Source organism: Labrus bergylta, chromosome 8 (genome assembly GCF_963930695.1).
Source record: "Labrus bergylta chromosome 8, fLabBer1.1, whole genome shotgun sequence".
Classification (NCBI taxonomy): Eukaryota; Metazoa; Chordata; class Actinopteri; order Labriformes; family Labridae; genus Labrus; species Labrus bergylta.
In genome coordinates, this window is record NC_089202.1 from 26,755,388 (window position 1) to 26,783,330 (window position 27,943).

The 27,943-nt window shown below is 38.3% G+C and overlaps 8 protein-coding genes and 1 long non-coding RNA gene across 9 annotated transcripts; 6 read left to right on the top strand and 3 right to left on the bottom strand.

The window, feature by feature from the left end:
* Positions 1 to 434: 434 nt before the first annotated feature.
* On the bottom strand, positions 435 to 15,848 carry LOC110004848 (histone H2AX-like). Its single transcript, XM_065958291.1, has 3 exons — positions 15,435 to 15,848; positions 11,827 to 11,833; positions 435 to 996 (listed from the first exon to the last, which is right to left on the bottom strand). The coding sequence occupies exons 1-3, from the start codon at positions 15,812 to 15,814 to the stop codon at positions 598 to 600; spliced, it is 786 nt and encodes a 261-aa protein (XP_065814363.1). The 5' UTR covers positions 15,815 to 15,848; the 3' UTR covers positions 435 to 597.
* LOC109976450 (histone H3) lies at positions 1,180 to 1,789 on the top strand. Its single transcript, XM_020626569.3, has one exon. The coding sequence runs from the start codon at positions 1,355 to 1,357 to the stop codon at positions 1,763 to 1,765; it is 411 nt and encodes a 136-aa protein (XP_020482225.1). The 5' UTR covers positions 1,180 to 1,354; the 3' UTR covers positions 1,766 to 1,789.
* Positions 3,434 to 4,240, top strand: LOC114918257 (uncharacterized). The gene is made up of 2 exons (XR_003806867.2): positions 3,434 to 3,997; positions 4,111 to 4,240. It is a non-coding gene; the product is annotated as an uncharacterized lncRNA (long non-coding RNA).
* LOC110000834 (histone H2B-like) lies at positions 5,071 to 5,698 on the top strand. The gene has a single exon (XM_020656195.3). It carries the CDS (start codon positions 5,280 to 5,282, stop codon positions 5,646 to 5,648), a length of 369 nt encoding a protein of 122 aa, XP_020511851.1. The 5' UTR covers positions 5,071 to 5,279; the 3' UTR covers positions 5,649 to 5,698.
* Positions 6,384 to 7,402, bottom strand: LOC109976454 (histone H4). The gene has a single exon (XM_020626574.3). The coding sequence runs from the start codon at positions 6,975 to 6,977 to the stop codon at positions 6,666 to 6,668; it is 312 nt and encodes a 103-aa protein (XP_020482230.1). The 5' UTR covers positions 6,978 to 7,402; the 3' UTR covers positions 6,384 to 6,665.
* LOC110000821 (histone H1-like) lies at positions 13,214 to 14,269 on the top strand. The gene has a single exon (XM_065958067.1). It carries the CDS (start codon positions 13,229 to 13,231, stop codon positions 13,832 to 13,834), a length of 606 nt encoding a protein of 201 aa, XP_065814139.1. The 5' UTR covers positions 13,214 to 13,228; the 3' UTR covers positions 13,835 to 14,269.
* A 339-nt stretch (positions 15,849 to 16,187) lies between the features above and the next one.
* On the top strand, positions 16,188 to 16,786 carry LOC110000826 (histone H3). The gene has a single exon (XM_065958081.1). The coding sequence runs from the start codon at positions 16,188 to 16,190 to the stop codon at positions 16,596 to 16,598; it is 411 nt and encodes a 136-aa protein (XP_065814153.1). The 3' UTR covers positions 16,599 to 16,786.
* A 3,198-nt stretch (positions 16,787 to 19,984) lies between these two features.
* LOC110000835 (histone H2B-like) lies at positions 19,985 to 20,398 on the top strand. The gene has a single exon (XM_020656196.3). The coding sequence runs from the start codon at positions 19,985 to 19,987 to the stop codon at positions 20,351 to 20,353; it is 369 nt and encodes a 122-aa protein (XP_020511852.1). The 3' UTR covers positions 20,354 to 20,398.
* Positions 20,399 to 21,330: 932 nt separating this feature from the next.
* LOC110004846 (histone H4) lies at positions 21,331 to 21,844 on the bottom strand. Its single transcript, XM_065958204.1, has one exon. The coding sequence runs from the start codon at positions 21,701 to 21,703 to the stop codon at positions 21,392 to 21,394; it is 312 nt and encodes a 103-aa protein (XP_065814276.1). The 5' UTR covers positions 21,704 to 21,844; the 3' UTR covers positions 21,331 to 21,391.
* Positions 21,845 to 27,943: the final 6,099 nt, after the last annotated feature.

Genomic DNA, 27,943 nt, shown 5'->3' on the forward strand with positions numbered 1-27,943 from the left:
AGGCTACTTTTTTATTTTGCTGACCCAAAGGTAGACTGAACCACAGCGACTTGATAATGATGACAATTAATTTATCTGGATTAATTGTATATATAGGACAAGATGTGATAATTTTCAAAGAATACACATCAAATGTAGAACTAGAGAAAATAATGGTACAGTTAAATTATAATGTGGTTCTCTATTAAGAGCCACCACAACTTCTATTAAGGAGTCTGCCACTGAACAAATCAGGACTTGATATTCACATTTAAGACATGCATCCAAGACATGTGTAAGATGAAGGTCTAATTCAATGCAATATAAGAAATACTTGTGTGTAACTGTAACCATCATGTCTAGTACACAGTAGCCTACATTCATTCATGTTTATGACTGTTTCTGAAGGTATAGGTATGAAGCAGAAGTATTAAACCAAATGAATTATTCTTAGATGTGGTGATGGAGCATTTATCAAATTTATAGGTTGTTTTAATAACGTGCTTAAATTATCAACAGTATAAAGTTGACTTCACATATAATAAGAATTTGCTGTTTAGTTGTGATGTGGTGGCTCTTAAAAGAGCCTTTGTGTTTGTTGAGGTCAGTATTGGGTATCTACTTCTTGGCAGCCTTCTCGGTCTTCTTGGGCAGGAGAACAGCCTGGATGTTGGGCAGCACTCCTCCCTGAGCGATGGTGACTCCTCCGAGCAGCTTGTTGAGCTCCTCGTCGTTGCGGACAGCCAGCTGCAGGTGACGGGGGATGATACGGGTCTTCTTGTTGTCACGGGCAGCGTTACCGGCCAACTCCAGGATCTCAGCGGTCAGGTACTCGAGCACAGCCGCCAGGTAGACGGGGGCTCCGGCACCAACACGCTGGGCATAGTTTCCTTTACGCAGCAGCCTGTGGACACGACCGACTGGGAACTGGAGCCCGGCACGGGAGGAGCGAGTCTTTGCCTTTGCTCTGGCTTTTCCACCGGTTTTGCCTCTTCCTGACATGGTGAAGGTTAATCTCTAGAGTCGAGACTGAAAGAAATGTGCTCTAGGCGGACATGCCCTCTATTATATGTCCGCGGAGTGCGCGCGTTTTCCTGCCCCTCCAACCAGTAAAGAGGCTTCGAGCAGCGCAGAGGAGGGCGGCTCCACTCGCAGCTTCACTCCGCGATTTGAAAAACGTTTCTCCAATGAGCAGCGCTGATCGAGGAAGGGGCTCGCTCCCCCCTGCGGGACTGAGCTCCAGACGCGGCTTTGTCACCAATCAGAGGCTAGAGGTCTGAAGCAGCGTCACCGGTCGGTATCCGCTAACTCGGTTTAAAAGCAGCTCGTCTCCGGCCTCCGACACATTTTTCTCCTTATTAGAGAATCTTAAACCATGGCAAGAACCAAGCAGACCGCTCGTAAGTCCACAGGAGGCAAAGCCCCCAGGAAGCAGCTGGCCACCAAGGCTGCCCGTAAGAGCGCCCCGGCCACCGGCGGCGTCAAGAAGCCCCATCGTTACAGGCCCGGTACCGTGGCTCTCAGAGAGATCCGTCGTTACCAGAAATCCACCGAGCTGCTCATCCGCAAGCTGCCCTTCCAGCGTCTGGTCCGTGAGATTGCTCAGGACTTCAAGACCGACCTGCGCTTCCAGAGCTCCGCTGTCATGGCTCTGCAGGAGGCCAGCGAGGCTTACCTGGTCGGTCTCTTCGAGGACACCAACCTCTGCGCCATCCACGCCAAGAGGGTCACCATCATGCCCAAAGACATCCAGCTGGCCAGAAGGATCCGCGGAGAGAGAGCTTAATCTGTCTACTGCTCCAAAACAACCACAACGGCTCTTTTAAGAGCCACCACTTTTTATTTAAGACATATTCCTGTACTGTCTTTAATGTATAGAGATGCTCAGTTTATTATTTCATTCTATTCCCATGTTAACTATTTCTGTCTGACAGTACTGCAACCTCAATAATATTACAATGTAGTCATAAATCATGTATATAGAAAACATAGATGTAGAGCACAGACATACTACAAAGTTATCAACATAACACACACTACATGTATGTTATTTTTAATTTGTTATCCACTTCGAGGAGTTATTCAAATTTATTACCAGAGTTTGTCAGTTAGATAAACAGTACACATGTATATTTAATATGTATTATCTCATAAAGAGACATTGTCAATATTTAATCTCATGTTTCTTGACATGTGCAGATTTCTAGAATCATCGTTCAGCTAAAAGAACTTCAGTAAATCACCAGCACACACTATGAACTCAGGAATCACTTCATTATAGACTTTTTAAATTTTTTTACAATAAATAATTGAGTCCCATAAAAACATTGAAGTTGACACAATTACTTCTACGGGTCTTTTGGATCACAAACGGCTTCACTGATGACCACTTGGAATAAATATAACAGTGATTCATAAAGATGGTTAAGATGCTACAGGATGCTCCTCATACAGATCCATATCATTTTACTGATGATAAAATACTAACTTTAGTTATAGCCTGTAGATTAAAGGATACTGTACCTGATATTATAAACAATGATGAATGCAGGTTAAGATCCACCACATTAGTTTAATTATCTTTAAAGACGCACTATGGGAACAAATAATGACCTCTAAAGACACAGTTCTCTGAACCACCACAGACACATCAAAGAGTCTCATATATGAAAAGTATATTCATCAAGTGTATGTGTGTCTTTATATAACACACACACACACACACACACACACACACACACACACACACACACACACACACACACACACACACACACACACACACACACACACACACACACACACACACACACACACACACACACACACACACACACACACAAAACAATTAAAAAAAACAAACAAATCTAGTTAAAAAAAGTGATTGATGACTGAGGAAACACGCTGTCCAAGGTGCTGAAATGATCTCTGCTGCAGCATGTTGTGTCATTTGATTAGAAACAGAATAAAAAGAGTAATAATCTTCCTTCATCTCAGTGTGAATGATTTCAAGATGTTGAATGTTTTCTTCACCTCCTGGTCAATGTGGAGCTCAGTCAGTCTAACAGGAGTCACACTGCAGCTGCTGGTCAGAGGGCGGCGCTAATGCTTCATAAAAATGAACAATGACATATTCATTGTGTCCCTGTTAGATAAAGAATGAATATTAATTTAAAGTCTAGGGACGACTTAAGTGGAGGTGAATGTGATTGTTCAAATACATGTCTGAGGTATTCTGAGCAGATTGTTCTGATGACAGTCAGACATCCTGAACATTAAAGTGTGAAAATGAAACAAAATGAACAAGAACAGATAAATTTTTCTCATTGAATGAGCTCATTGCTTATGTCCATGTTTAATAAATCAGAGAAGAAGGATGAAGTGGTGCAGGATGATTAAAAGTAAGATGCAGTGAGTCTGACTGAACAAACCTATTTTATAATTGTGAGAGTATTTTAAAGTGTTTGCTATGACATTTTTTCAATACTTCTAACAATTTTCCTAAACTCTTAACACAGTTAGAACAACATTACAACAACCAAGGCCAGAACAATGGATTTTGTTGTTTTTATTGTAGATTGAAACACAAATATATCCCCTGTATTTATTCCCAATGCTCCTGAGAAACAGCTGATTTAAGTTATGCTAATAGATCAATCTCAACTGATTCCCACATAGGAAACACACTCAGGTGTATGGAGTAAAAAAATGACCTCTCTGGGCTGATCTTGTGTGGAAAAGAAACAATATAGAGCAACACAAAGAAAGTAAGAAAAATGCCTGCATGAAGGAGAGAAAGAAAAGTACCAGGACAAGGGAGAGGAAAGCCTGGATGAGGAGATGGTAGCGGTAGAGGAGTTAGAATACATGGTGGGGTAACTGATGAAATAAGAGCTTCTATCATAGACCATGTCATAAACCACGGGCTATCATACAGAGTGGCTGGTGAACGAGGACAGCCAAATCTCAGCCGGGACACAGTGGTATCCATTGTCCAGATTTTTCAACAAATCAACAGGTAAGATATTTTATAATTGCTTCTCCTACTGCAAAGTGTAAATCATTTACCATGTTTTACTGTAAATGTAATCCTCCGGTTTCTAATATGTAACTGTAGTTTGTCTCTCTAAGGATTCAACGTCTACCTCCCTCAGGGGGCAGAGGAAAGCCCCTAAATGAGGAACAGGAACTTGCCATTATCAACATGGTGATTTCTTTCTCTGGCTTCTTTTTTTCATAAACCGTACATTATATAAAGCTACTATGATATGGGTCATTCCTTTTTTGTTTTGAATTCCTGCAGCAAAATGAACAAAATACATGTGTTTACTAAACCCAACAAAACAGAAATGTAGAGAGGCTTCAAGAGAAAACACAATCTATGATCAATATGTTGTAATGTACTGTATATAAGGGCAGACCTGACACATGTGAAGTATTGCAGTTTCTGTTATTCCATCTGATGTTAGTGTTTTTATGACATTGTGCAATGACTGACTAAATGTTCCTGTTGGAAGACAACATGTGTTAGTGTCTTGGTGGACATGGTGTGCTGTGTTTGTGTATTATTGTATTTTAAAAATGAGTGTTAGAGTTTAGTTTGCAATGGGTTTGGAACATGATATCATGATGAATCCAAATTACAGAAACTGTCTACATGTCATCAACAGCTTCTAACTGAAGGAGACAAAATAAAACACTTCTTATTATGAATACTCAGTAACCAGGCTGTTCTGGAGAATCTGGAGGATTTTACTGACAATCAAATGAATAGTTCAATTAATTTGGTTTCCTTAAGAATTCATTTTATTCTAAATAAAAACCAACATTTCAACAGACAATTAACCTCTTTACAGTATAAATGATCAATGGTCAATTTCAAATCCTGGATACAAATTAAATAAATCTCACGTACGCTTAACAGTATTCATCATCACTGAATGTAAAATGATTTTACACTTTTAAATCTAATTAACAATAAGAAAGCTACAAATACTGTAAACCTGATTCAATATTTATTTGAAGAGGGAAAATGTTAATGCTGTCTAATTTGTATTTTGTTTATTAAACAGCTCGTGCTGCAGCTCCTCGGAGTGATCAACGGTGGTCGCTACTTTCTAAACCCTAAAGGACCTCAGACCTCAGCGCCGGTCACATGACTGAAAGCTAAGAATTGCTCAGTGGGTCACTCAGCCAATCCTGTGAGAGCAACAGCACATGGCGTTTGCTTCAACACCACATATATACTGCTTTCTGACACTCAGTTCAGTATCAGTTTTTGAGATCACCACTCAGAAAACATGCCTGAAACCGTGAAAGCGCCCAAGAAGGGCTCAAAGAAAGCCGTCTCTAAGGCCACCAAGACCGGAAAGAAGAGGAGAAAGTCCAGGAAGGAGAGCTATGCCATCTACGTCTACAAGGTCCTGAAGCAGGTCCACCCCGACACCGGTATCTCCTCCAAGGCTATGGGCATCATGAACTCGTTCGTGAGCGACATCTTTGAGCGCATCGCCGGGGAGTCCTCCCGTCTGGCTCAATACAACAAGCGCTCCACCATCACCTCCAGGGAGATCCAGACCGCTGTCCGCCTGCTGCTGCCCGGTGAGCTGGCTAAACACGCCGTGTCTGAGGGCACCAAGGCTGTGACCAAGTACACCAGCTCCAAGTAAACCCGCTGATAACCAGCAACAAAACGGTCCTTTTAAGGACCACCCAAAACTTTCTGAGAGCTGAAATCCTGAATGTCCTATCACATCAATAATCGATAATATCTGCATATGTGGCCCAGTAATTTATTATCGAGATATTCATTTTTGTCAAAAGATAATTCATATTTTAAGTGGGATGACTCACTATACCTTTTATTATTATTATTCACATTTATTGATGTGAGACAGGACAAATGTGAGAAAGATGTTGTGTAGTTGTCACCTTAAAAATCCAGAAAAGACTACAAGTTCCAGCCTTGGTTATGTCTAATCATTATCTACACTAAATTAAAGGTTGAACGGAAATAATTAATAATGAAATCAGGCTTAATCAATAATTTTCTCAAGTTAAACATGTCCGTTAAAAGTTGTGGTCTTGGGTGAATCAATTTGAGAAGATTGATTCACCTAATGCCTGAGCGTTCATTGACTGACAATGAGCTACTTAGATGTTGACATTTCTGAGTATATATATACACACACACAAAACTAACCCTAATCCGCTGTATAATGGAAAAAAGCCTATGTCTCTGCTATCTGGATGTATTTTGTCAATAATTGTTTCTACACAATAATTAATCATATCAAGTCAGCTAAATCGTTAGACAGGACATTTAAGGGTGCTTAAAAGTCTTCTAGTATTTCTCCTCTATGGGCATGAGAATGTTGCAGAGAGTATTTTCTAGTACTTAAAACGTTTAATAGCTGATTATTCCTGTGTTGAAGCAGCAAATGGATGAGAGATAAAGACATGCGTGTGTAGGTTATTAGTTTAAGTTATAGTTAATTAATGGTACATACACTAATTTGAAGCTCAGTTTGTTTAAATTGAGATTTGTTCCCTGTAATGTTTATGATATTAGGCTTATATCATTCTGTTTTCAACATTATCTAGTAAATATGGAAAAACTCTCTAGAGGAAGTGTTTGGCTCTTAAAAGAGCCTTTGGGTTTTAGTATAAGTTGGTCAGGATCAGGTTTAACCTCCGAAGCCGTACAGAGTGCGTCCCTGTCTCTTCAGAGCGTAAACCACATCCATGGCGGTGACGGTCTTTCTCTTAGCATGCTCGGTGTAGGTGACGGCATCACGGATAACGTTCTCCAGGAAGACCTTCAACACACCACGGGTCTCCTCGTAGATGAGACCAGAGATACGTTTGACTCCACCACGACGAGCCAGACGGCGGATAGCGGGCTTGGTGATTCCCTGGATGTTATCACGGAGGACTTTACGGTGACGCTTAGCGCCTCCTTTACCGAGTCCTTTACCTCCCTTTCCTCTTCCAGACATGTTGGCAATTCAGCAGTTGAGATCTGATTGATTCCGAGCTAGCGTTCACATTTTTCTAAATCTAGTCTCTGAGAACCTCATTGAAGTCAGAGAGCTGCTTTCTTCTTCCTCGCTCAAGTATTTCAAACACAAAATCTCATGAATCATTAGCGCCCCCCTCTGATCAGCAGCATGAATCAGGGACAGCGTGACTCCTGTTAGACTGACTGAGCTCCACATGGACCAGGAGGTGAAGAAAACATCCAACATCTTGGATTGAAATTATTCACACCAAAATGAAGGAAGATTCTCACTGATTGCACAGCTCTGGACAGCTCCCTATGTCAATACTGTTCATTTACAACTCTGTTTTTGCACATTCACATTTATCTCCAGCAGTATGTTGTATTTAATATTTTCATATTTGAGACTAGAAGTAATGTTAAGCTAAATCCTGGTTGTATATATTCACATTCTCAGTTTTGATATTTTTAATGCTTATTTACTTTGTATTTAATATTATATTGTGTTTATTTGCTAATATTGTGTGTTTGGATAACCTGCTGCTGTGACGCCACAATTTCCCAGTTTGGGATCAGTAAAGTTATTCTATTCTATTCTATTCTATTCTATTATTACTGTTTTTATTATGTTTCTAAACAAATGACACAACATGCTGCAGCAGGGATCAATTCAGCACCTCGGACAGCGAAGGTTATAAAAAAAAAAAAGATGACTGAATGTTATGATGGAGGATTAGGGCCACGTTGAAAACATTATTATTATTTTTTTCCAGATTACAGTCGTAAATTTACAAGATTAAACCCGTAAATGTATGACTTTGTTCTTGTAAATTAACGAGTTCAAGACCAGCCTGCACGAAAATGATGAAAGTACAACTTTTAATGTCTTGAATAAATAAAATAAACGAATAAAGTCGTTATTTTTAATCTATATCAGAAGAGCAGCAGCATCCTGTTCTCAAATGACAAACATGGAGCATCTTGTCCTAAAGGTTTCACTAATAAGGAAATAGGTTACTTCCTTGTGTAGTCAGTAAAAACAGTTCAAGAGAAGTTTTCACTTCAACTTCAAGACCTTGTTTATCTGAAAATGATGAACAGGACACAAACTGGCTCTGCACATGAGACACTTTAACAAGGCAGACCGATAACAGACACAAATAGTTGTGTTGGGGCTTTACTTTTGCCGATATGAAACTACACATGCTTTTGGCACATCATCATCTTCACATTGTCATAAAATATCAGCACCCTGAAAAAATACTGCAATAAACTGAAGAAAGAACCACACTGACTGGCAGGAAGTTGTCTGCAGAGGAAAATATTAAACGTTCTACTTTCATCATTTTGCGTAGACTGGTCTCAAACTCATTAATTTATGAGTTTAATCTCTTAAATTTAGTACTTTATTCTCGTTAATTTATTACTTTAATGTCAAAATTTAAAAAAAAAATAATAATAATTAACGTGGCCCTAATCCTCCATCGTAAAATGTTGAAACAAAGATAAATAAAGTATTTTACAACTGAACCAAATGAGGTAAACATTATGTTCCAAAGCACAAAATCAACACAAATATAAAAAAATATGTAGAGAGAGCAGGAAGAAGACATGAAACTGAACATAAATAAATCAAAACTTACCCTTTATGTGAGTCCCTGCTGCAACAGACACAAAACACAGAAGTGAATCAGAATCAGAATCATTTTTTATTGCCAAGTGCTCTTACACACATAAGGAATTTGTCTTTGTGTATTGGTGAAAAAAACAGTGAACAAAGGAAGCTTTGACATTATTTTATTTTTTGCTTTGACATTATTTTATTTTTTGTCTCATGATGCTTGATTAATGTTTAAGGATTTTAACCATAATTAATTTAATGAGCCATTCCCAGTTTCACCTGCCTGGTGTACTTAGACTTGAATGGTGTAATCTTTGAGACAAGCATATCAGGATCATCCAGGAAGCCTTCAGACAATCCGATAACCAGAGTTTGATAGATAACCAGGGAAGTTTCTAGCTTTAGTGAGGACGCTCGTTTTGGTGACGAGTCTCACATCTTGTTTGAATGTAAGAATGTGAGTGTAATGATCTACACAGAAACATATCTGCCAATGTGAACCGTCCATCTATGTAGAAGTTATTTTGTTGTTACAATCAGATAAACCAAAAGTTGTTTGTAAATTAGATACCTTTTTATCCTTCTGTTTGATTTTGCTGCTTTGTTTTTTTTTGTATTACTGTGTGTTGTGTTAGTGCTCCGTACCATGTGATATGATCATGAGCCGTATAAATTACTGAAATGAAAGACTGAATAACATTAAAAAAGCATTTAAGACTCAATACACCACATTTTTCCACTAAAACACTGACACACATGAAATGATCTAAATCAGCTCAAATGTGATATTTGTTTGTAAAACACTGTGTGATAATAACTACAGGGCTTGGACTTCTTAGATAAGATAGGATAATACTTCGTTGATCCCCAGAGGGGAAATTCAGGCGCTGCAGCAGCACAAGACAAGTAGAAGAAGGTCAAACAAAATAAAAATGTTAACAGAATAGATTAGATAAATAGAAATAGAAATAGGGGGTATATATGAAGGTGAAGTTAACTATGCAGGGAATTAAAACATTATGTGCAGTGAATGGCAAGATAAAGTGACAAGTGATGATTAAAGTGACTTGGTATGATGGATAGCATCAAGTCATGTAAAGACCAGTGAAGAGAGGCAGTTTTGTATCTCTGTAAGGCAGAGTGCAGTTATAGAGTACAATGATAATGATGGTGTGATAATAATTTCATTCAATTTCAAACCTTTATTTATTCTCGAAAAGACACTGAGGTTTCACTCATTTCCAATGCTGTCGAGATTACAAGCACAGTAAAACAAGCAAAAACACATCAAACACTCAGAATCAGTGAGAAAAACCACTGAGATCAATTAAAACAGTTACAATTTGAAACAAAGTTGTTCGAAATCAAATTCCTAAACTCTGGAAGAGAGGGAAGAACTTCGATCCTTAGAGTTTGCTGGAGGGCGTTCCATGAATTTGGGGCATCGAAAGAGAATGCAGATTTACAAGATTCAGTACACATTTGCATGTTAAGTCATAAATAAACCAATTCATTGACCACGTATATATTGGTTTCAAATTGTGATACAAAAGGGGTGTGTGAGAAAAAAAAGAGATATACATATAAATATACATACATACTTACATACTCATACACTTGTGCACATACTGATACCTAAACATATCCATAATAACCTCGTTAAACACCAACATCCAACTGTACAATTACTTTTTGAACTTTCTCCATAGATACTAATTACAAGTAGTCTTTAAGACAGCTGTCCATGTCAAAACAATTCAGCTTTCTTACCTTCCAATTCATAAGAATTATCTGTTTGACAGATAGAAAGGCTAATCCAATCAAGTGCTGGAATTATTTTGAGGTTACCCCATCTTTCTTATTTCCCAGTATACCCACTGTTGGACTTAATGTGAACGTTCATATTAAGTATTTTGCACAGAAAAGTGTGTAAAAATGTGTCTTCAGTCTGGATTAAAAAACAGAGACAGTGTCATCAGATCGTACATCAACAGGAAGACTGTTCCAAAGCTGAGGAGTCACTGCAGAAAATGTTTGATAAACCTCTGACCTTAGCCTGGACTGTGGAACTACTAGGAGGCCTGACCCTGCAGATCTCAGAGGCCATTTGGTTGTTAAGGAGTGAGGAGTTAAGGAGTGAGGAGCTGGTGCTGTTAGAATTAGCTGCTGCCTTCGATACAGTTGATCACCTGATTCTTTTATCTCGCCTCGAACTGTGTGTTGGCATTAAAAGTGATGTCCTAAATGGGTTTAAATCATACCTCACAGAGTGGACCTTTTCTGTTCATTTAGGCCTCTTACTCCTCAGCTGCGGCCCCACTAGCCTGTGGGGTCCCTCAAGGCTCCATTTTAGGCCCCATTCTAACACAGATGCTCTTGGAAGTTCCAAGGTGCAGGTTAAAAACCTGAGGTGACAGAGCTTATGCTGTGGCTGCTCCCAATCTGTGGAACAGTCTACCTGTTAATATAAGAACTGCTCAGTCCATTGACAACTTCAAATCTTTGCTTAAAACTCACCTCTCTGCTCTGGCTTTTAATACAATTTGAGCTTGACATTTTGAAATTGTATTTATGCTCCTATTTATTGTGTTTTTATTGTGCTTCATTCTATATGTTATTTTACTTGTTGTTTTTACATTGTGTTTTTTACGCTTGTACAGCACTTTGGTCAATCAAGGTTGTTTTAAATGTGCTATAGAAATAAAGATTGATTGATTGATTGATTGATTGATTGATTGAGGAGTTTATTTATGTAGTCTGGTGCATGGCCATGTAAAGCCTTGTAAGTTAGAAGTAAAAATGTAAAATGGATCCTAAAAGAAACGGGTAACCAATTCCAAGAGGTTGAGAGTGGAGTGATGTAAGCAAAGCGTTTGGTCTTTGTCAGAAGTCGGGCTGCACTGAGGCAGGAGAACAGGGCGTTGCAAAAGTCAAGGTGAGATGAAGTAATGGCATGAATGATTTGTATCACTTCGTATCACATCCAATCTGTTGACTCTTGTTGTCATCTGTCCTGTGTGCAATGGTTATAAATGTTCAGAGAGACATCCTTATACTTCTTTAGAATAGGATAGGATAATACTTAATTGATCCCCAGAGGGGAAATTTGGGCGTTGCAGCAGCACCAGAAAGGTATTTACATAAAAAGCTTCAATATATTTTCTATGTATTCACATACACTGTTAATATACTTGTCAAAGTAAAGAGGTACAGCTCGATCAGCAACTAATTTACTCACAACTCATATTTTATACTTATAAGATCAAAATCATTTCTACTCAAGTATATGAACTGTTTCCAAATTAAAGTGCTGAATTAAATGTGTCTAATCCCTGAGCATGTTCTTCATTCAAATATAAATTCACCTTTAATAGTTTTACAGGTTCTCACCTGGTTTAGCCTCAAGACCCCCCCCCCCCCCTCTGACTTCTTCATGAAAAATCACAACTTTATAGTTTCTGAATTTTTTTCTACAAAAAACTTACATGGAAAGTTTGTGTTGTTTGGAACTCAGACGGTCTGAAAAAAAAACAACAAAAAAAAACATGACAGAACAAAACAAGCATGTTTAAAAAGCACTTCACAGAATATTTCACACTTTTATTCATGCAAGGTGAAAAGGCCAGATGATCCACACCAAAAATTATTAAAATCAAAATCTAAAATATCTGTTAAAAATAGTTTAATATTTCACATAATAAAAGTTGAATGAGTTTCATATGAATTAACCTTAAAAAATAATCATGACTCACAGTCTATCTGTAGAATCCTTATTGATCCATTTTTACCTCAAATATATCACAGAGGAGGAGGAATAACTCTGAATCCAACATGATCAACGAGGAGATCAGCTGAGGAGAATTAGAGATTCATTTAATGTGATGTTATTACTCAGTTGACAGTGATGATTGTTAAACCTATAGACAGAAAACTGTTCTCCATACAAACTCAAACTGATGTGATGTATTCAGTCGCTATCAGCACAGGAATAATTAATTATGTTGTTAGATTATTACATCTTACTATCATAAACCTCTAACTTTGTGTCCTCTTGATGAATTCTATCAATTGGTCTGACCTGGAGATCAAACCCACAACATCATCTGTGAGTCTGTGTGACCTCCTGAGTCTCCGACAGCCTCCGTGTGTTTACCTCCACTGAAAACTCTCCGATTAAAACTAAACACATCAAAGTATAAGGTTAATGTTTGTTTTGTTCGATCAACGGATGCCTCTGTGTATACTATCACAATTTTAAAACTTTCACAGGTCTCATTAAGACACTTTAGGAGCCGAAATGTGTCGGAAAATCCCCGCGTGTTGTCCAAACAGAGCGGGTATCATAGAGGTTTGAAGCCTGCTGTAATGAAATTAAAGAGACCTCGTCCACAAACATGAGCTGAATCTGAAGAGATGAAGGTTTTCTAACTGATGCGGGACGTTTTTTCCGTTTAAACAGATTCTCTGTGTGAGTTTTATCCCCATAAAGTTGAAGATAAAACACAAAGTGTCGCCACATTTCAGACAGGAGGAAGAGCGTCTGTGTGGGTTGACTCTTCACGGTTCTCATGTTCCCTATAAGTCCCGCCTCCTGTCAGTCTTCTCCACACGTCCAGTGAGAGATCAACATGGCAGAAGAAGCACCAGCAGTAGCAGCCCCGGTGGTGAAAGCCCCGAAGAAGAAAGCGGCTCCCAAGCCAAAGTCTGATGGACCCCCCCTCCCGACGCTCATCATCAGCGCTGTGGCTGAGTCCAAAGAGCGCAAAGGTGTGTCCTTATCGGCCGTCAAGAAGGCACTGGCCGCTAAAGGTGTGGATGTGGTCAAGGCTAACAAACGCATCAACTCCGCCGTGGTAAAGCTGGTAACAAACGGAACTTTGGCACAGACTAAAGGCAGTGGTGCCTCCGGATCTTTCAAGCTCGCAAAGAAAGAGCCCAAAGCCGCCAAACCAGCAGCGAAGAAGGTCGCAAAGAAAGCTCCAGCCAAGGCAAAGAAGCCCGCAGCAAAGAAAGCTACACCCAAGAAGACTCCAGTCAAGAAAGTAGCAGTCAAGAAGTCCCCGAAGAAGGTAGCAGCTAAGAAAACCCCGGTCAAGAAGGCAACCAAAAAGCCTGCTGCAAAGAGTCCCAAGAAGGCTGCTCCCAAGAAAGTGGTCAAGAAGACTCCAGTGAAGAAAACTCCAACAAAGAAAACAGCAGCAAAGAAGACTGCAGCCAAGAAGGCCAAGAAGTAAATCTTCACACCAGCATTCAATGCATCAAAGGCTCTTTTAAGAGCCCCCACAACTTCCACTAAAGAGTCTGTCCTCAATGATACTATTTATAATCATATCATCTATGTTTATAATCACCTCTGAATGTTGAATGTGGTCACATCCATGTGTGCAACTGATGAATGAATAGGAAGTCCAAGGTAGTGAATCAGATTATAAACTAATCCTTATTTCACGTTAGGCTACATCTTTACAACCAGAAAGGAAACCAGAATCTAGACAAACAAAGACAAATAATAATTAAGGTCACAGACAGATTTACTTACAATAAGCTGTTAAAACATGTAAATAAATAGATGAGTTTATTGTTGTGATCTAACTGACCAACTATTACATAGTGATGCAACCAGTTACATTAAAATGTAATTCCAATATGAAATATATAATGCACATAGAGAGCATATATACATTAAACCTCATCAGTGTAGCTCTCCTACTTTCTCTCTATGTCATAAAGAATGCAGCTTTCCACTTTGACTTTATCTTTTGTATTTGTCAACAGTTATCTGATATTTTATTTTTTCAATCATTATCATTTAAAATCTTACCACCCATGTTCATTCTTCTCCACTTTATTATATCAAATTACATTATTTAAGTAGTAAATCTAATAAATCAACAGGACTGTAGCAAATCAGAATATAATCCTTGTTTCAGGCTAAGATATTTCGTGGAAACCAGAATTTAGAACAATAATTATTAAGGACACAGAATGAATAAGACCTTAATCCTTTCCAAACAAATCAGATTCTAAAGGGTTGACATATTTCATAACTATTTCATGAATAGACAAACCTGATATTAGAGTTTAAGAAATGTGTGCATCCAAAAAATGTGTAGTGAAAACAACTTTTGACAAATATTGAGCATTTATTTTCAGACCTTATGTCCTCATGCTTCACTTTTTCTCACTATAACAAAGAAATCCAACCTCTTTGTTAAAGGCTACTTTTTTATTTTGCTGACCCAAAGGTTGACTGAACCACAGCAACTTGATAATGATGACAATTAATTTATCTGGATTAATTGTATATATAGGACAAGATGTGATAATTTTCAAAGAATACACATCAAATGTAGAACTAGAGAAAATAATGGTACAGTTAAATTATAATGTGGTTCTCTATTAAGAGCCACCACAACTTCTGTTAAGGAGTCTGCCACTGAACAAATCAGGACTTGATATTCACATTTAAGACATGCATCCAAGACAATGTGTAAGATGTTGGCCTAATTGAAGAATAAGTACTGTGAGAAATTAGCTTTAACACGACACTCATGTAAATGTAACCATGATGTCTAATCCACAGTCGCCTACAGTTGTTCATTGTATGAAGGTTTCTGTAGTTATATGTATAAAGTACAAGTATTAAACCAAATGAATTATTCTTAGATGTGGTGGTGGAGCATTTATCAAAATTATAGGTTGTTGTAATAACGTGCTTAAATTATCGACAGTATAAAATTGACTTCACATATAATAAGAATTTGCTCTTTTGTTGTGATGTGGTGGCTCTTAAAAGAGCCTTTGTGTTTGTTGAGGTCAGTTTTGAGTCTCTACTTCTTGGCAGCCTTCTCGGTCTTCTTGGGCAGGAGAACAGCCTGGATGTTGGGCAGCACTCCTCCCTGAGCGATGGTGACTCCTCCGAGCAGCTTGTTGAGCTCCTCGTCGTTGCGGACAGCCAGCTGCAGGTGACGGGGGATGATACGGGTCTTCTTGTTGTCACGGGCAGCGTTCCCGGCCAACTCCAGGATCTCAGCGGTCAGGTACTCGAGCACAGCCGCCAGGTAGACGGGGGCTCCGGCACCAACACGCTGGGCATAGTTTCCTTTACGCAGCAGCCTGTGGACACGACCGACTGGGAACTGGAGCCCGGCACGGGAGGAGCGAGTCTTTGCCTTTGCTCTGGCTTTTCCGCCGGTTTTGCCTCTTCCTGACATGGTGTAGGTTAATCTCTAGAGTCGAGACTGAGAGAAATGTGCTCTAGGTGGACATGCCCTCTATTATATGTCCGCGGAGCGCGCGCGTTTTCCTGCCCCTCCAACCAGTAAAGAGGCTTCGAGCAGCGCAGAGGAGGGCGGCCCCACTCGCAGTTTCACTCCGCGATTTGAAAAACGTTTCTCCAATGAGCAGCGCTGATCGAGGAAGGGGCTCGCTCCCCCCGGCGGGACTGAGCTCCAGACGCGGCTTTGTCACCAATCAGAGGCTAGAGGTCTGAAGCAGCGTCACCCGTCGGTATCCGCGCACTCGGTTTAAAAGCAGCTCGTCTCCGGTCTCCGACACATTTTTCTCCTTCTTAGAGAATCTTAAACAATGGCAAGAACCAAGCAGACCGCTCGTAAGTCCACAGGAGGCAAAGCTCCCAGGAAGCAGCTGGCCACCAAGGCTGCCCGTAAGAGCGCCCCGGCCACCGGCGGCGTCAAGAAGCCCCATCGTTACAGGCCCGGTACCGTGGCTCTCAGAGAGATCCGTCGTTACCAGAAATCCACCGAGCTGCTCATCCGCAAGCTGCCCTTCCAGCGTCTGGTCCGTGAGATCGCTCAGGACTTCAAGACCGACCTGCGCTTCCAGAGCTCCGCTGTCATGGCTCTGCAGGAGGCCAGCGAGGCTTACCTGGTCGGTCTCTTCGAGGACACCAACCTCTGCGCCATCCACGCCAAGAGGGTCACCATCATGCCCAAAGACATCCAGCTGGCCAGAAGGATCCGCGGAGAGAGAGCTTAATCTGTCTACTGCCCCAAAACAACCACAACGGCTCTTTTAAGAGCCACCACATTTTACTCAAGACATATTCCTCTACTGTCTTTACTTTAAAGTGATGTCTTTATTATTTCATTTTAGTCCCATGTTGTCAACGAATTGGTTCATACAATACTGAAACCACAGTAAAATCTTAACTCACAAAGAAAATCTATAGAAACCATGGCGAGCACAACCATATTACAAAGTCATTACCATAATACACACTACATGTATATTGCGTTTAATTTATTCTCCATTTCTAATTGAATTTGAGGAGTTATTCATGTTAATCACCAGAGTTTGATAAACAGTACACATGTATATTTAATATGTATTATCTCATAAAGAGACATTGTCAATATTTAATCTCTCTCGTGTTTCTTGAGATGTGCAGATTTCTAGAATCATCGTTCAGCTAAAAGAACTTCAGTAAATCACCAGCACACACTATGAACTCAGGAATCACTTCATTATAGACTTTAAAAAAAAAAAATTCAATAAATAATTGAATCCCATAAAAACATTGAAGTTGACACCATTACTTCTACAGGCCTTTAAGTTTGGATCACAAACGGGTTCACTGACGACCACTTTGAATAAATATAACAGTGATTCATAAAGATGGTTAAGATGCTACAGGATGCTCCTCATACAGATCCATATCATTTTACTGATGATAAAATACTAACTTTAGTTATAGCCTGTAGATTAAAGGATACTGTACCTGATATTATAAACAATGATGAATGCAGGTTAAGATCCACCACATTAGTTTAATTATCTTTAAAGACGCACTATGGGAACAAATAATGATCTCTAAAGACACAGTTCTCTGAACCACCACAGACACATCAAAGAGTCTCATATATGAAAACTGACCCCCCTCCACACACACACACAATCCACAACAATTTATAAAAAAAAAAATAAACAAATCTAGTTAAAAAAGTGATTGATGACTGAGGAAACACGCTGTCCAAGGTGCTGAAATGATCTCTGCTGCAGCATGTTGTGTCATTTGATTAGAAACAGAATAAAAAGAGTAAAAATCTTCCTCCATCTCAGTGTGAATGATTTCAAGATGTTGAATGTTTTCTTCACCTCCTGGTCAATGTGGAGCTCAGTCAGTCTAACAGGAGTCACACTACAGCTGCTGGTCAGAGGGCGGCGCTAATGCTTCATAAAAATGAACAATGACATATTCATTGTGTCTCTGTTAGATAAAGAATGAATATTGATTTAAAGTCTTGGGACGACTTAAATGGAGGTGAATGTGATTGTTCCAATACATACGTTGGAGGTATTCTAAGCAGATTGTTCTGATGACAGTCAGACATCCTGAACATTAAAGTGTGAAAATGAAACAAAATGAACAATAACAGATACATTTTTTCTCATTGAATGAGCTCATTGCTTACGTCCATGTATAATAAATCAGAAAAGAAGGATGAAGTGGTGCAGGATGATTAAAAGTAAACTACGGTGAGTCTGACTGAACAAACCTATTTTATAATTGTGAGAGTATTTTACAGTGTTTGCTATGACATTTTTTCAATTCATTTTTTTAATACTTCTAACAATTTTCCAAAACTCTTAACACAGTTAGCACAACATTACAACAACCAAGGCCAGAACAATGGATTTTGTTGTTTTTATTGTAGATTGAAACACAAATATATCCCCTGTATTTATTCCCAATGCTCCTGAGAAACAGCTGATTTAAGTTATGCTAATAGATCAATCACAACTGATTCCCACATAGGAAACACACTCAGGTGTATAGAGTTAAAAAAATGACCTCTTTGGGCTGATCTTGTGTGGAAAAGAAACAATATAGAGCAACACAAAGAAAGTAAGAAAAATACCTGCATGAAGGAGAGAAAGACAAGTACCAGGACAAGGGAGAGGAAAGCCTGGATGAGGAGAAGGTAGCGGTAGAGGAGTTAGAATACATGGTGGGGTAACTGATGAAATAAGAGCTTCTATCATAGACCCTGTCATAAACCAGGGGCTATCATACAGAGTGGCTGGTGAACGAGGACAGCCAAATCTCAGCTGGGACACAGTGGTATCCATTGTCCGGATTTTTCAACAAATCAACAGGTAGGATATTTTATAATTGCTTCTCCTACTGCAAAGTGTAAATCATTTACCATGTTTTACTGTAAATGTAATCCTCCGGTTTCTAATATGTAACTGTAGTTTGTCTCTAAGGATTCAACGTCTACCTCCCTCAGGGGGCAGAGGAAAGCCCCTAAATGAGGAACAGGAACTTGCCATTATCAACATGGTGATGTCTGTCTCTGGCTTCTTTTTTTCATAAACTGTACATTATATAAAGCTACTATGATATGGGTCATTCCTTTTTTGTTTTGAATTCCTGCAGCAAAATAAACAAAATACATGCATTTACTAAACCCAACAAAACAGAAATGTAGAGAGGCTTCAAGAGAAAACACAATCTATGATCAATATGTTGTAATGTACTTTCTATAAGGGCAGACCTGACACATGTGAAGTAATGCAGTTTCTGTTATTCCATCTGATGTTAGTGTTTTTATGACATTGTGATGTGATTGACTAAATGTTCCTGTTGGAAGACAACATGTGTTAGTGTCTTGGTGGACATGGTGTGTTGTGTTTGTGTATTATTGTATTTTGAAAATGAGTGTTAGAGTTTAGTTTGAAATGGGTTTGGAACATGATATCATGATGAATCCAAATTACAGAAACTATCTACATGTCATCAACAGCTTCTAACTGAAGGAGACAAAATAAAACACTTCTTATTATGAATAATCTGGAGAATCTGGAGGATTTTACTGACAATCAAATGAATAGTTCAATTAATTTGGTTTCCTTAAGAATTCATTCTATTCTAAATAAAAACCAACATTTCAACAGACAATTAACCTCTTTACAGTATAAATGATCAATGGTCAATTTCAAATCCTGGATACAAATTAAATAAATCTCACGTACGCTGAACAGTATTCATCATCACTGAATGTAAAATGATTTTACACTTTTAAATCTAATTAACAATAAGAAAGCTATAAATACTGTAAACCTGATTCCATATGTATTTGAAGAGGGTAAATGTTAATGCTGTCTAATTTGTATTTTGTTTATTAAACAGCTCGTGCTGCAGCTCCTCGGACTGATCAACGGTGGTCGCTACTTTCTAAACCCTAAAGGACCTCAGACCTCAGCGCCGGTCACATGACTGAAAGCTAAGAATTGCTCAGTGGGTCACTCAGCCAATCCTGTGAGAGCAACAGCACATGACTAGTTGCTTCAACACCAAATATATACTGCTTTCTGACACTCACTTCAGTATCAGTTTTTGAGATCACCACTCAGAAAACATGCCTGAAACTGTGAAAGCGCCCAAGAAGGGCTCAAAGAAAGCCGTCTCTAAGGCCACCAAGACCGGAAAGAAGAGGAGAAAGTCCAGGAAGGAGAGCTATGCCATCTACGTCTACAAGGTCCTGAAGCAGGTCCATCCCGACACCGGTATCTCCTCCAAGGCTATGGGCATCATGAACTCGTTCGTGAGCGACATCTTTGAGCGCATCGCCGGGGAGTCCTCCCGTCTGGCTCAATACAACAAGCGCTCCACCATCACCTCCAGGGAGATCCAGACCGCTGTCCGCCTGCTGCTGCCCGGTGAGCTGGCTAAACACGCCGTGTCTGAGGGCACCAAGGCTGTGACCAAGTACACCAGCTCCAAGTAAACCCGCTGATTACCAGCAACAACAAAACGGTCCTTTTAAGGACCACACAACATTTCATGAAAGAGCTGAAATCCTGAATGTCCTATTACATCAATAATCGATAATATCTGCGGGCTATTAATTTATATTGAGATATTCGTTTTTGTCACAAGGTAATTCATATTGGAAGTCGGATGACTCACTATACCTTTTTTATTATTATTATTCACATTCATTGATGTTAGACCGAGGTCAAATGTGAGTTGTCACCTTAAAAATCAATTCAGCAGTTCAACCTTAAAAATCCAGGAAAGATTACAAGTCCCAGCCTTGGTTATGTCTAATCATTATCTACATTAAATTAAGGGTTGAATGGAAATAATTAATGAAATCAGGCTTAACCAATATTTTTTTTTAAGTTAAACATGTTCGTTCAAAGTTGTGGTCTTAATAAATAACTTTTCTCAAATTGATTCTGAAGTTGTGTTCATTGACTGACAATGAGATACAGTCGGATAGATGTTGATATTTCAGAATATATATATATATACACAAAACTAACCCTAACCAGCTGTATAATGGAAAAAAAGCTTTTGTCTCTGCTATCTGGATGTGTTTTGTCAAAAATTGTTTCCATAAATTAATTCCAAGTCAGCTAAATCGTTAGACAACACATTTAAGAGTGCTTTAAAGTCATCTTGTATTTCTCCTCTATGGGCATGAGAGATGTTGCGGAGTTTCTAGTACTCAAAACGTTAGCTGATTATTCCTGTGTTGATTAAAGCAGCAAATTTATTAGAGATAAAGACATGCGTGTGTAGGTCATTAGTTTAAATTAATTAACCAATGTTAATCAATTTAAATTGATTAATCGTACATACACTAACTTGAAGCTCAGTTTATTTAAGGTGAGGTTTTTTCCCTTTTATGGTTTATGATATAAAGCTTATGTCATTCTATTTTCAACATGATCTAGTAAATTTGGAAAAACTCTTAAAATGAAGTGTGTGGCTCTTAAAAGAGCCTTTGGGTTTCAGTGTGAGTGGGTCAGGATGAGGTTTAACCTCCGAAGCCGTACAGAGTGCGTCCCTGTCTCTTCAGGGCGTAAACCACATCCATGGCGGTGACGGTCTTTCTCTTTGCATGCTCGGTGTAGGTGACGGCATCACGGATAACGTTCTCCAGGAAGACCTTCAACACACCACGGGTCTCCTCGTAGATGAGACCAGAGATACGTTTGACTCCACCACGACGAGCCAGACGGCGGATAGCGGGCTTGGTGATTCCCTGGATGTTATCACGGAGAACTTTACGGTGACGCTTAGCGCCTCCTTTACCAAGTCCTTTACCTCCCTTTCCTCTTCCAGACATGATAGCAATTCAGCAGTTGAGATCTGAATGATTCAGAGCTAGCGTTCACATTTTTCTAAATCTAGTCTCTGAGAACCTCATTGAAGTCAGAGAGCTGCTTTCTTCTTCCTCGCTCAAGTATTTCAAACACAAAATCTCATGAATCATTAGCGCCCCCCTCTGAGCAGCAGCATGAATCAGGGACAGTGTGACTCCTGTAAGACTGACTGAGCTCCACATTGACCAGGAGGTGAAGAAAACATCCAACGTCTTGGATTGAAATTATTCACACCAAAATGAAGGAAGATTCTCACTGATTGCACAGCTCTGGACAGCTCCCTATGTCAATACTGTTCATTTACAACTCTGTTTTTGCACATTCACATTTATCTCCAGCAGTATGTTGTATTTAATATTTTCATATTTAAGACTAGAAGTAATGTTAAATTAAATCCTGGTTGTATATATTCACATTCTTAGTTTTGATATTTTTAATGCTTATTTACTTTGTATTTAATATTATATTGTGTTTATTTGCTAATATTGTGTGTTTGGATAACCTGCTGCTGTGACGCTACAATTTCCCAGTTTGGGATCAGTAAAGTTATTCTATTCTATTCTATTATTACTGTTTTTATTATGTTTCTAAACAAATGACACAACATGCTGCAGCAGGGATCAATTCAGCACCTCGGACAGCGAAGGTTATAAAAAAAAAAAAAGATGACTGAATGTTACGACGGAGGATTAGGGCCACGTTGAAAACATTATTATTATTTTTTTCCAGATTACAGTCGTAAATTTACAAGATTAAACCCGTAAATGTATGACTTTGTTCTTGTAAATTAACGAGTTCAAGACCAGCCTGCACGAAAATGATGAAAGTACAACTTTTAATGTCTTGAATAAATAAAATAAACGAATAAAGTCGTTATTTTTAATCTATATCAGAAGAGCAGCAGCATCCTGTTTTCAAATGACAAACATGGAGCATCTTGTCCTAAAGGTTTCACTAATAAGGAAATAGGCTACTTCCTTGTGTAGTCAGTAAAAACAGTTCAAGAGAAGTTTTCACTTCAACTTCAAGACCTTGTTTATCTGTAAAATGATGAACAGGACACAAACTGGCTCTGCACATGAGACACTTTAACAAGGCAGACCGATAACAGACACAAATAGTTGTGTTGGGGCTTTACTTTTGCCGATATGAAACTACACATGCTTTTGGCACATCATCATCTTCACATTGTCATAAAATATCAGCACCCTGAAAAAATACTGCAATAAACTGAAGAAAGAACCACACTGACTTGGAGGAAGTTGTCTGCAGAGGAAAATATTAAACGTTCTACTTTCATCATTTTGCGTAGACTGGTCTCAAACTCATTAATTTATGAGTTTAATCTCTTAAATTTAGTACTTTATTCTCGTTAATTTATTACTTTAATGTCAAAATTTAAAAAAAAATAATAATAATTAACGTGGCCCTAATCCTCCATCGTAAAATGTTGAAACAAAGATAAATAAACTATTTTACAACTGAACCAAATGAGGTAAACATTATGTTCCAAAGCACAAAATCAACACAAATATAAAAAAATATGTAGAGAGAGCAGGAAGAAGACATGAAACTGAACATAAATAAATCAAAACTTACCCTTTATGTGAGTCTCTGCTGCAACAGACACAAAACACAGAAGTGCATCAGAATCAGAATCATTTTTTATTGCCAAGTGCTCTTACAAACATAAGGAATTTGTCTTTGTGTATTGGTGAAAAAAACAGTGAACAAAGGAAGCTTTGACATTATTTTATTTTTTGCTTTGACATTATTTTATTTTTTGTCTCATGATGCTTGATTAATGTTTAAGGATTTTAACCATAATTAATTTAATGAGCCATTCCCAGTTTCACCTGCCTGGTGTACTTAGACTTGAATGGTGTAATCTTTGAGACAAGCATATCAGGATCATCCAGGAAGCCCTCAGACAATCCGATAACCAGAGTTGTATAGATAACCAGGGAAGTTTCTAACTTTAGTGAGGACGCTCATTTTGGTGACGAGTCTCACATCTTGTTTGAATGTAAGAATGTGAGCGTAATGATCTACACAGAAACATACCTGCCAATGTGAACCGTCCATCTATGTAGAAGTTATTTTGTTGTTACAATCAGATAAACCAAAAGTTGTTTGTAAATTAGATACCTTTTTATCCTTCTGTTTGATTTTGCTGCTTTGTTTTTTTTTTATTACTGTGTGTTGTGTTAGTGCTCCGTACTATGTGATATGATCATGAGCCGTATAAATAACTGAAATGAAAGATTGAATAACATTAAAAAGCGTTTAAGACTCAATACACCACATTGTTCCACTAAAACACTGACACACATGAAATGATCTAAATCAGCTCAAATGTGATATTTGTTTGTATAACACTGTGTGATAATAACTACAGGGCTTGGACTTCTTAGATAGGATAGGATAATACTTTGTTGATCCCCAGAGGGGAAATTCAGGCGCTGCAGCAGCACAAGACAAGTAGAAGAAGTTCAAACAAAATAAAAATGTTAACAGAATAGATTAGATAAATAGAAATAGAAATAGGGGGTATATATGAAGGTGAAGTTAACTATGCAGGGAATTAAGACATTATGTGCAGTGAATGGCAAGATAAAGTGACAAGTGATGATTAAAGTGACTTGGTATGATGGATAGCATCAAGTCATGTAAAGACCAGTGAAGAGAGGCAGTTTTGTATCTCTGTAAGGCAGAGTGCAGTTATAGAGTACAATGATAATGATGGTGTGATAATAATTTCATTCAATTTCAAACCTTTATTTATTCTCGAAAAGACACTGAGGTTTCACTCATTTCCAATGCTGTCGAGATTACAAGCACAGTAAAACAAGCAAAAACACATCAAACACTCAGAATCAGTGACAAAAACCACTGAGATCAATTAAAACAGTTACAATTTGAAACAAAGTTGTTCGAAATCAAATTCTTAAATTCTGGAAGAGAGGGAAGAACTTCGATCCTTAGAGTTTGCTGGAGGGCGTTCCATGAATTTGGGGCATCGAAAGAGAATGCAGATTTACAAGATTCAGTACACATTTGCATGTTAAGTCATAAATAAACAAATTCATTGACCACGTATATATTGGTTTCAAATTGTGATACAAAAGGGGTGTGTGAGAAAAAAAAGAGATATACATATAAATATACATACATACTTACATACTCATACACTTGTGCACATACTGATACCTAAACATATCCATAATAACCTCGTTAAACACCAACATCCAACTGTACAATTACTTTCTGAACTTTCTCCATAGATACTAATTACAAGTAGTCTTTAAGACAGCTGTCCATGTCAAAACAATTCAGCTTTCTTACCTTCCAATTCATAAGAATTATCTGTTTGACAGATAGAAAGGCTAATCCAATCAAGTGCTGGAATTATTTTGAGGTTACCCCATCTTTCTTATTTCCCAGTATACCCACTGTTGGACTTAATGTGAACGTTCATATTAAGTATTTTGCACAGAAAAGTGTGTAAAAATGTGTCTTCAGTCTGGATTAAAAAACAGAGACAGTGTCATCAGATCGTACATCAACAGGAAGACTGTTCCAAAGCTGAGGAGTCACTGCAGAAAATGTTTGATAAACCTCTGACCTTAGCCTGGACTGTGGAACTACTAGGAGGCCTGACCCTGCAGATCTCAGAGGCCATTTGGTTGTTAAGGAGTGAGGAGTTAAGGAGTGAGGAGCTGGTGCTGTTAGAATTAGCTGCTGCCTTCGATACAGTTGATCACCAGATTCTTTTATCTCGCCTCGAACTGTGTGTTGGCATTAAAAGTGATGTCCTAAATTGGTTTAAATCATACCTCACAGAGTGGACCTTTTCTGTTCATTTAGGCCTCTTACTCCACAGCTGCGACCCCACTAGCCTGTGGGGTCCCTCAAGGCTCCATTTTAGGCCCCATTCTAACACAGATGCTCTTGGAAGTTCCAAGGTGCAGGTTAAAAACCTGAGGTGACAGAGCTTATGCTGTAGCTGCTCCCAATCTGTGGAACAGTCTACCTGTTAATATAAGAACTGCTCAGTCCATTGACAACTTCAAATCTTTGCTTAAAAGTCACCTCTCTGCTCTGGCTTTTAATACAATTTGAGCTTGACATTTTGAAATTGTATTTATGCTCCTATTTATTGTGTTTTTATTGTGCTTCATTCTATATGTTATTTTACTTGTTGTTTTTACATTGTGTTTTTTATGCTTGTACAACACTTTGGTCAATCAAGGTTGTTTTAAATGTTTCTATAGAAATAAAGATTGATTGATTGATTGATTGATTGATTGATTGATTGATTGATTGATTGATTGATTGATTGATTGAGGAGTTTATTTATGTAGTCTGGTGCATGGCCATGTAAAGCCTTGTAAGTTAGAAGTAAAAATGTAAAATGGATCCTAAAAGAAACGGGTAACCAATTTCAAAGAGGCTGAAAGTGGAGTGATGTGAGCAAAGCGTTTTGTCTTTGTCAGAAGTCGGGCTGCACTAAGGCAGGTGAACAGGGCGTTGCAAAAGTCAAGGCGAGATGAAGTAATGGCGTGAATGATTTGTATCACTTTGTATCACATCCAATCTGTTGACTCTTGTTGTCATCTGTCCTGTGTGCAATGGTTATAAATATTCAGAGAGACATCCTTATACTTCTTTAGAATAGGATAGGATAATACTTTATTGATCCCCAGAGGGGAAATTTGGGCGTTGCAGCAGCACCAGAAAGGTATTTACATGAAAAGCTTCAATATATTTTCTATGTATTCACATACACTGTTAATATACTTGTCACAGTAAAGAGGTACAGCTCGATCAGCAGCTAATTTACTCAAAACTCATATTTTATACTTATAAGATCAAAATCCATTTCTACTCAAGTATATGAACTGTTTCCAAATTAAAGTGCTGAATTAAATGTGTCCAATCCCTGAGCATGTTCTTCATTCAAATATAAATTCACCTTTCATAGTTTTACAGGGTCTCACCTGGTTTAGCCTCAAGACCCCCTCTCTGACTTCTTCATGAAAAATCACAACTTTATAGTTTATGAATTTTTTCTACAAAAAACTTACATGGAAAGTTTGTGTTGTTTGGAACTCAGACGGTATGAAAAAAAACAAAAAACAAACATGACAGAACAAAACAAGCATGTTTAAAAAGCACTTCACAGAATATTTCACACTTTTATTCATGCAAGGTGAAAAGGCCAGGCGATCCACCTTTGGGTCCAAAAATAATAATTAAAATCAAAATCTAAAATATCTGTTAAAAATAGTTTAATATTTCACATAATAAAAGTTGAATGAGTTTCATATGAATTAACCTTAAAAAATAATCATGACTCACAGTCTATCTGTAGAATCCGTATTGATCCATTTTTACCTCAAATATATCACAGAGGAGGAGGAGAAATAACTCTGAGTCCACCATGATCAATGAGGAGATCAGCTGAGGAGAATTAGAGATTCATTTAATGTTAATTTAATGTGATGTTATTACTCAGTTGACAGTGATGATTGTTAAACCTATAGACAGAAAACTGTTCTCCATACAAACTCAAACTGATGTGATGTATTCAGTCTCTATCAGCACAGGAATGATTCATTATGTTGTTAGATTATTACATCGTACTATCATAAAACTTGATGAATTCTATCAATTGGTTAAATCGCATTAATTTGAAACTTATTATAAAATGTATAATTTGGTCTGACCTGGAGATCAAACCCACATCATCATCTGTGAGTCTGTGTGACCTCCTGAGTCTCCGACAGTCTCCGTGTGTTTACCTCCAGAGAAAACTCTCCGATTAAAACTAAACAAATCAAAGTATAAGGTTAATGTTTGTTTTGTTCGATCAACGGATGCCTCTGTGTATACTATCACAATTTTAAATGCTCACATGTCTCATTAAGACACTTTAGGAGCCGAAATGTGTCGGAAAATCCCCGCGTGTTGTCCAAACAGAGCGGGTATCATAGAGGTTTGAAGCCTGCTGTAATGAAATTAAAGAGACCTCGTCCACAAACATGAGCTGAATCTGAAGAGATGAAGGTTTTCTAACTGATGCGGGACGTTTTTTCCGTTTAAACAGATTCTCTGTGTGAGTTTTATCCCCATAAAGTTGAAGATAAAACACAAAGTGTCGCCACATTTCAGACATGAGGAAGAGCGTCTGTGTGGGTTGA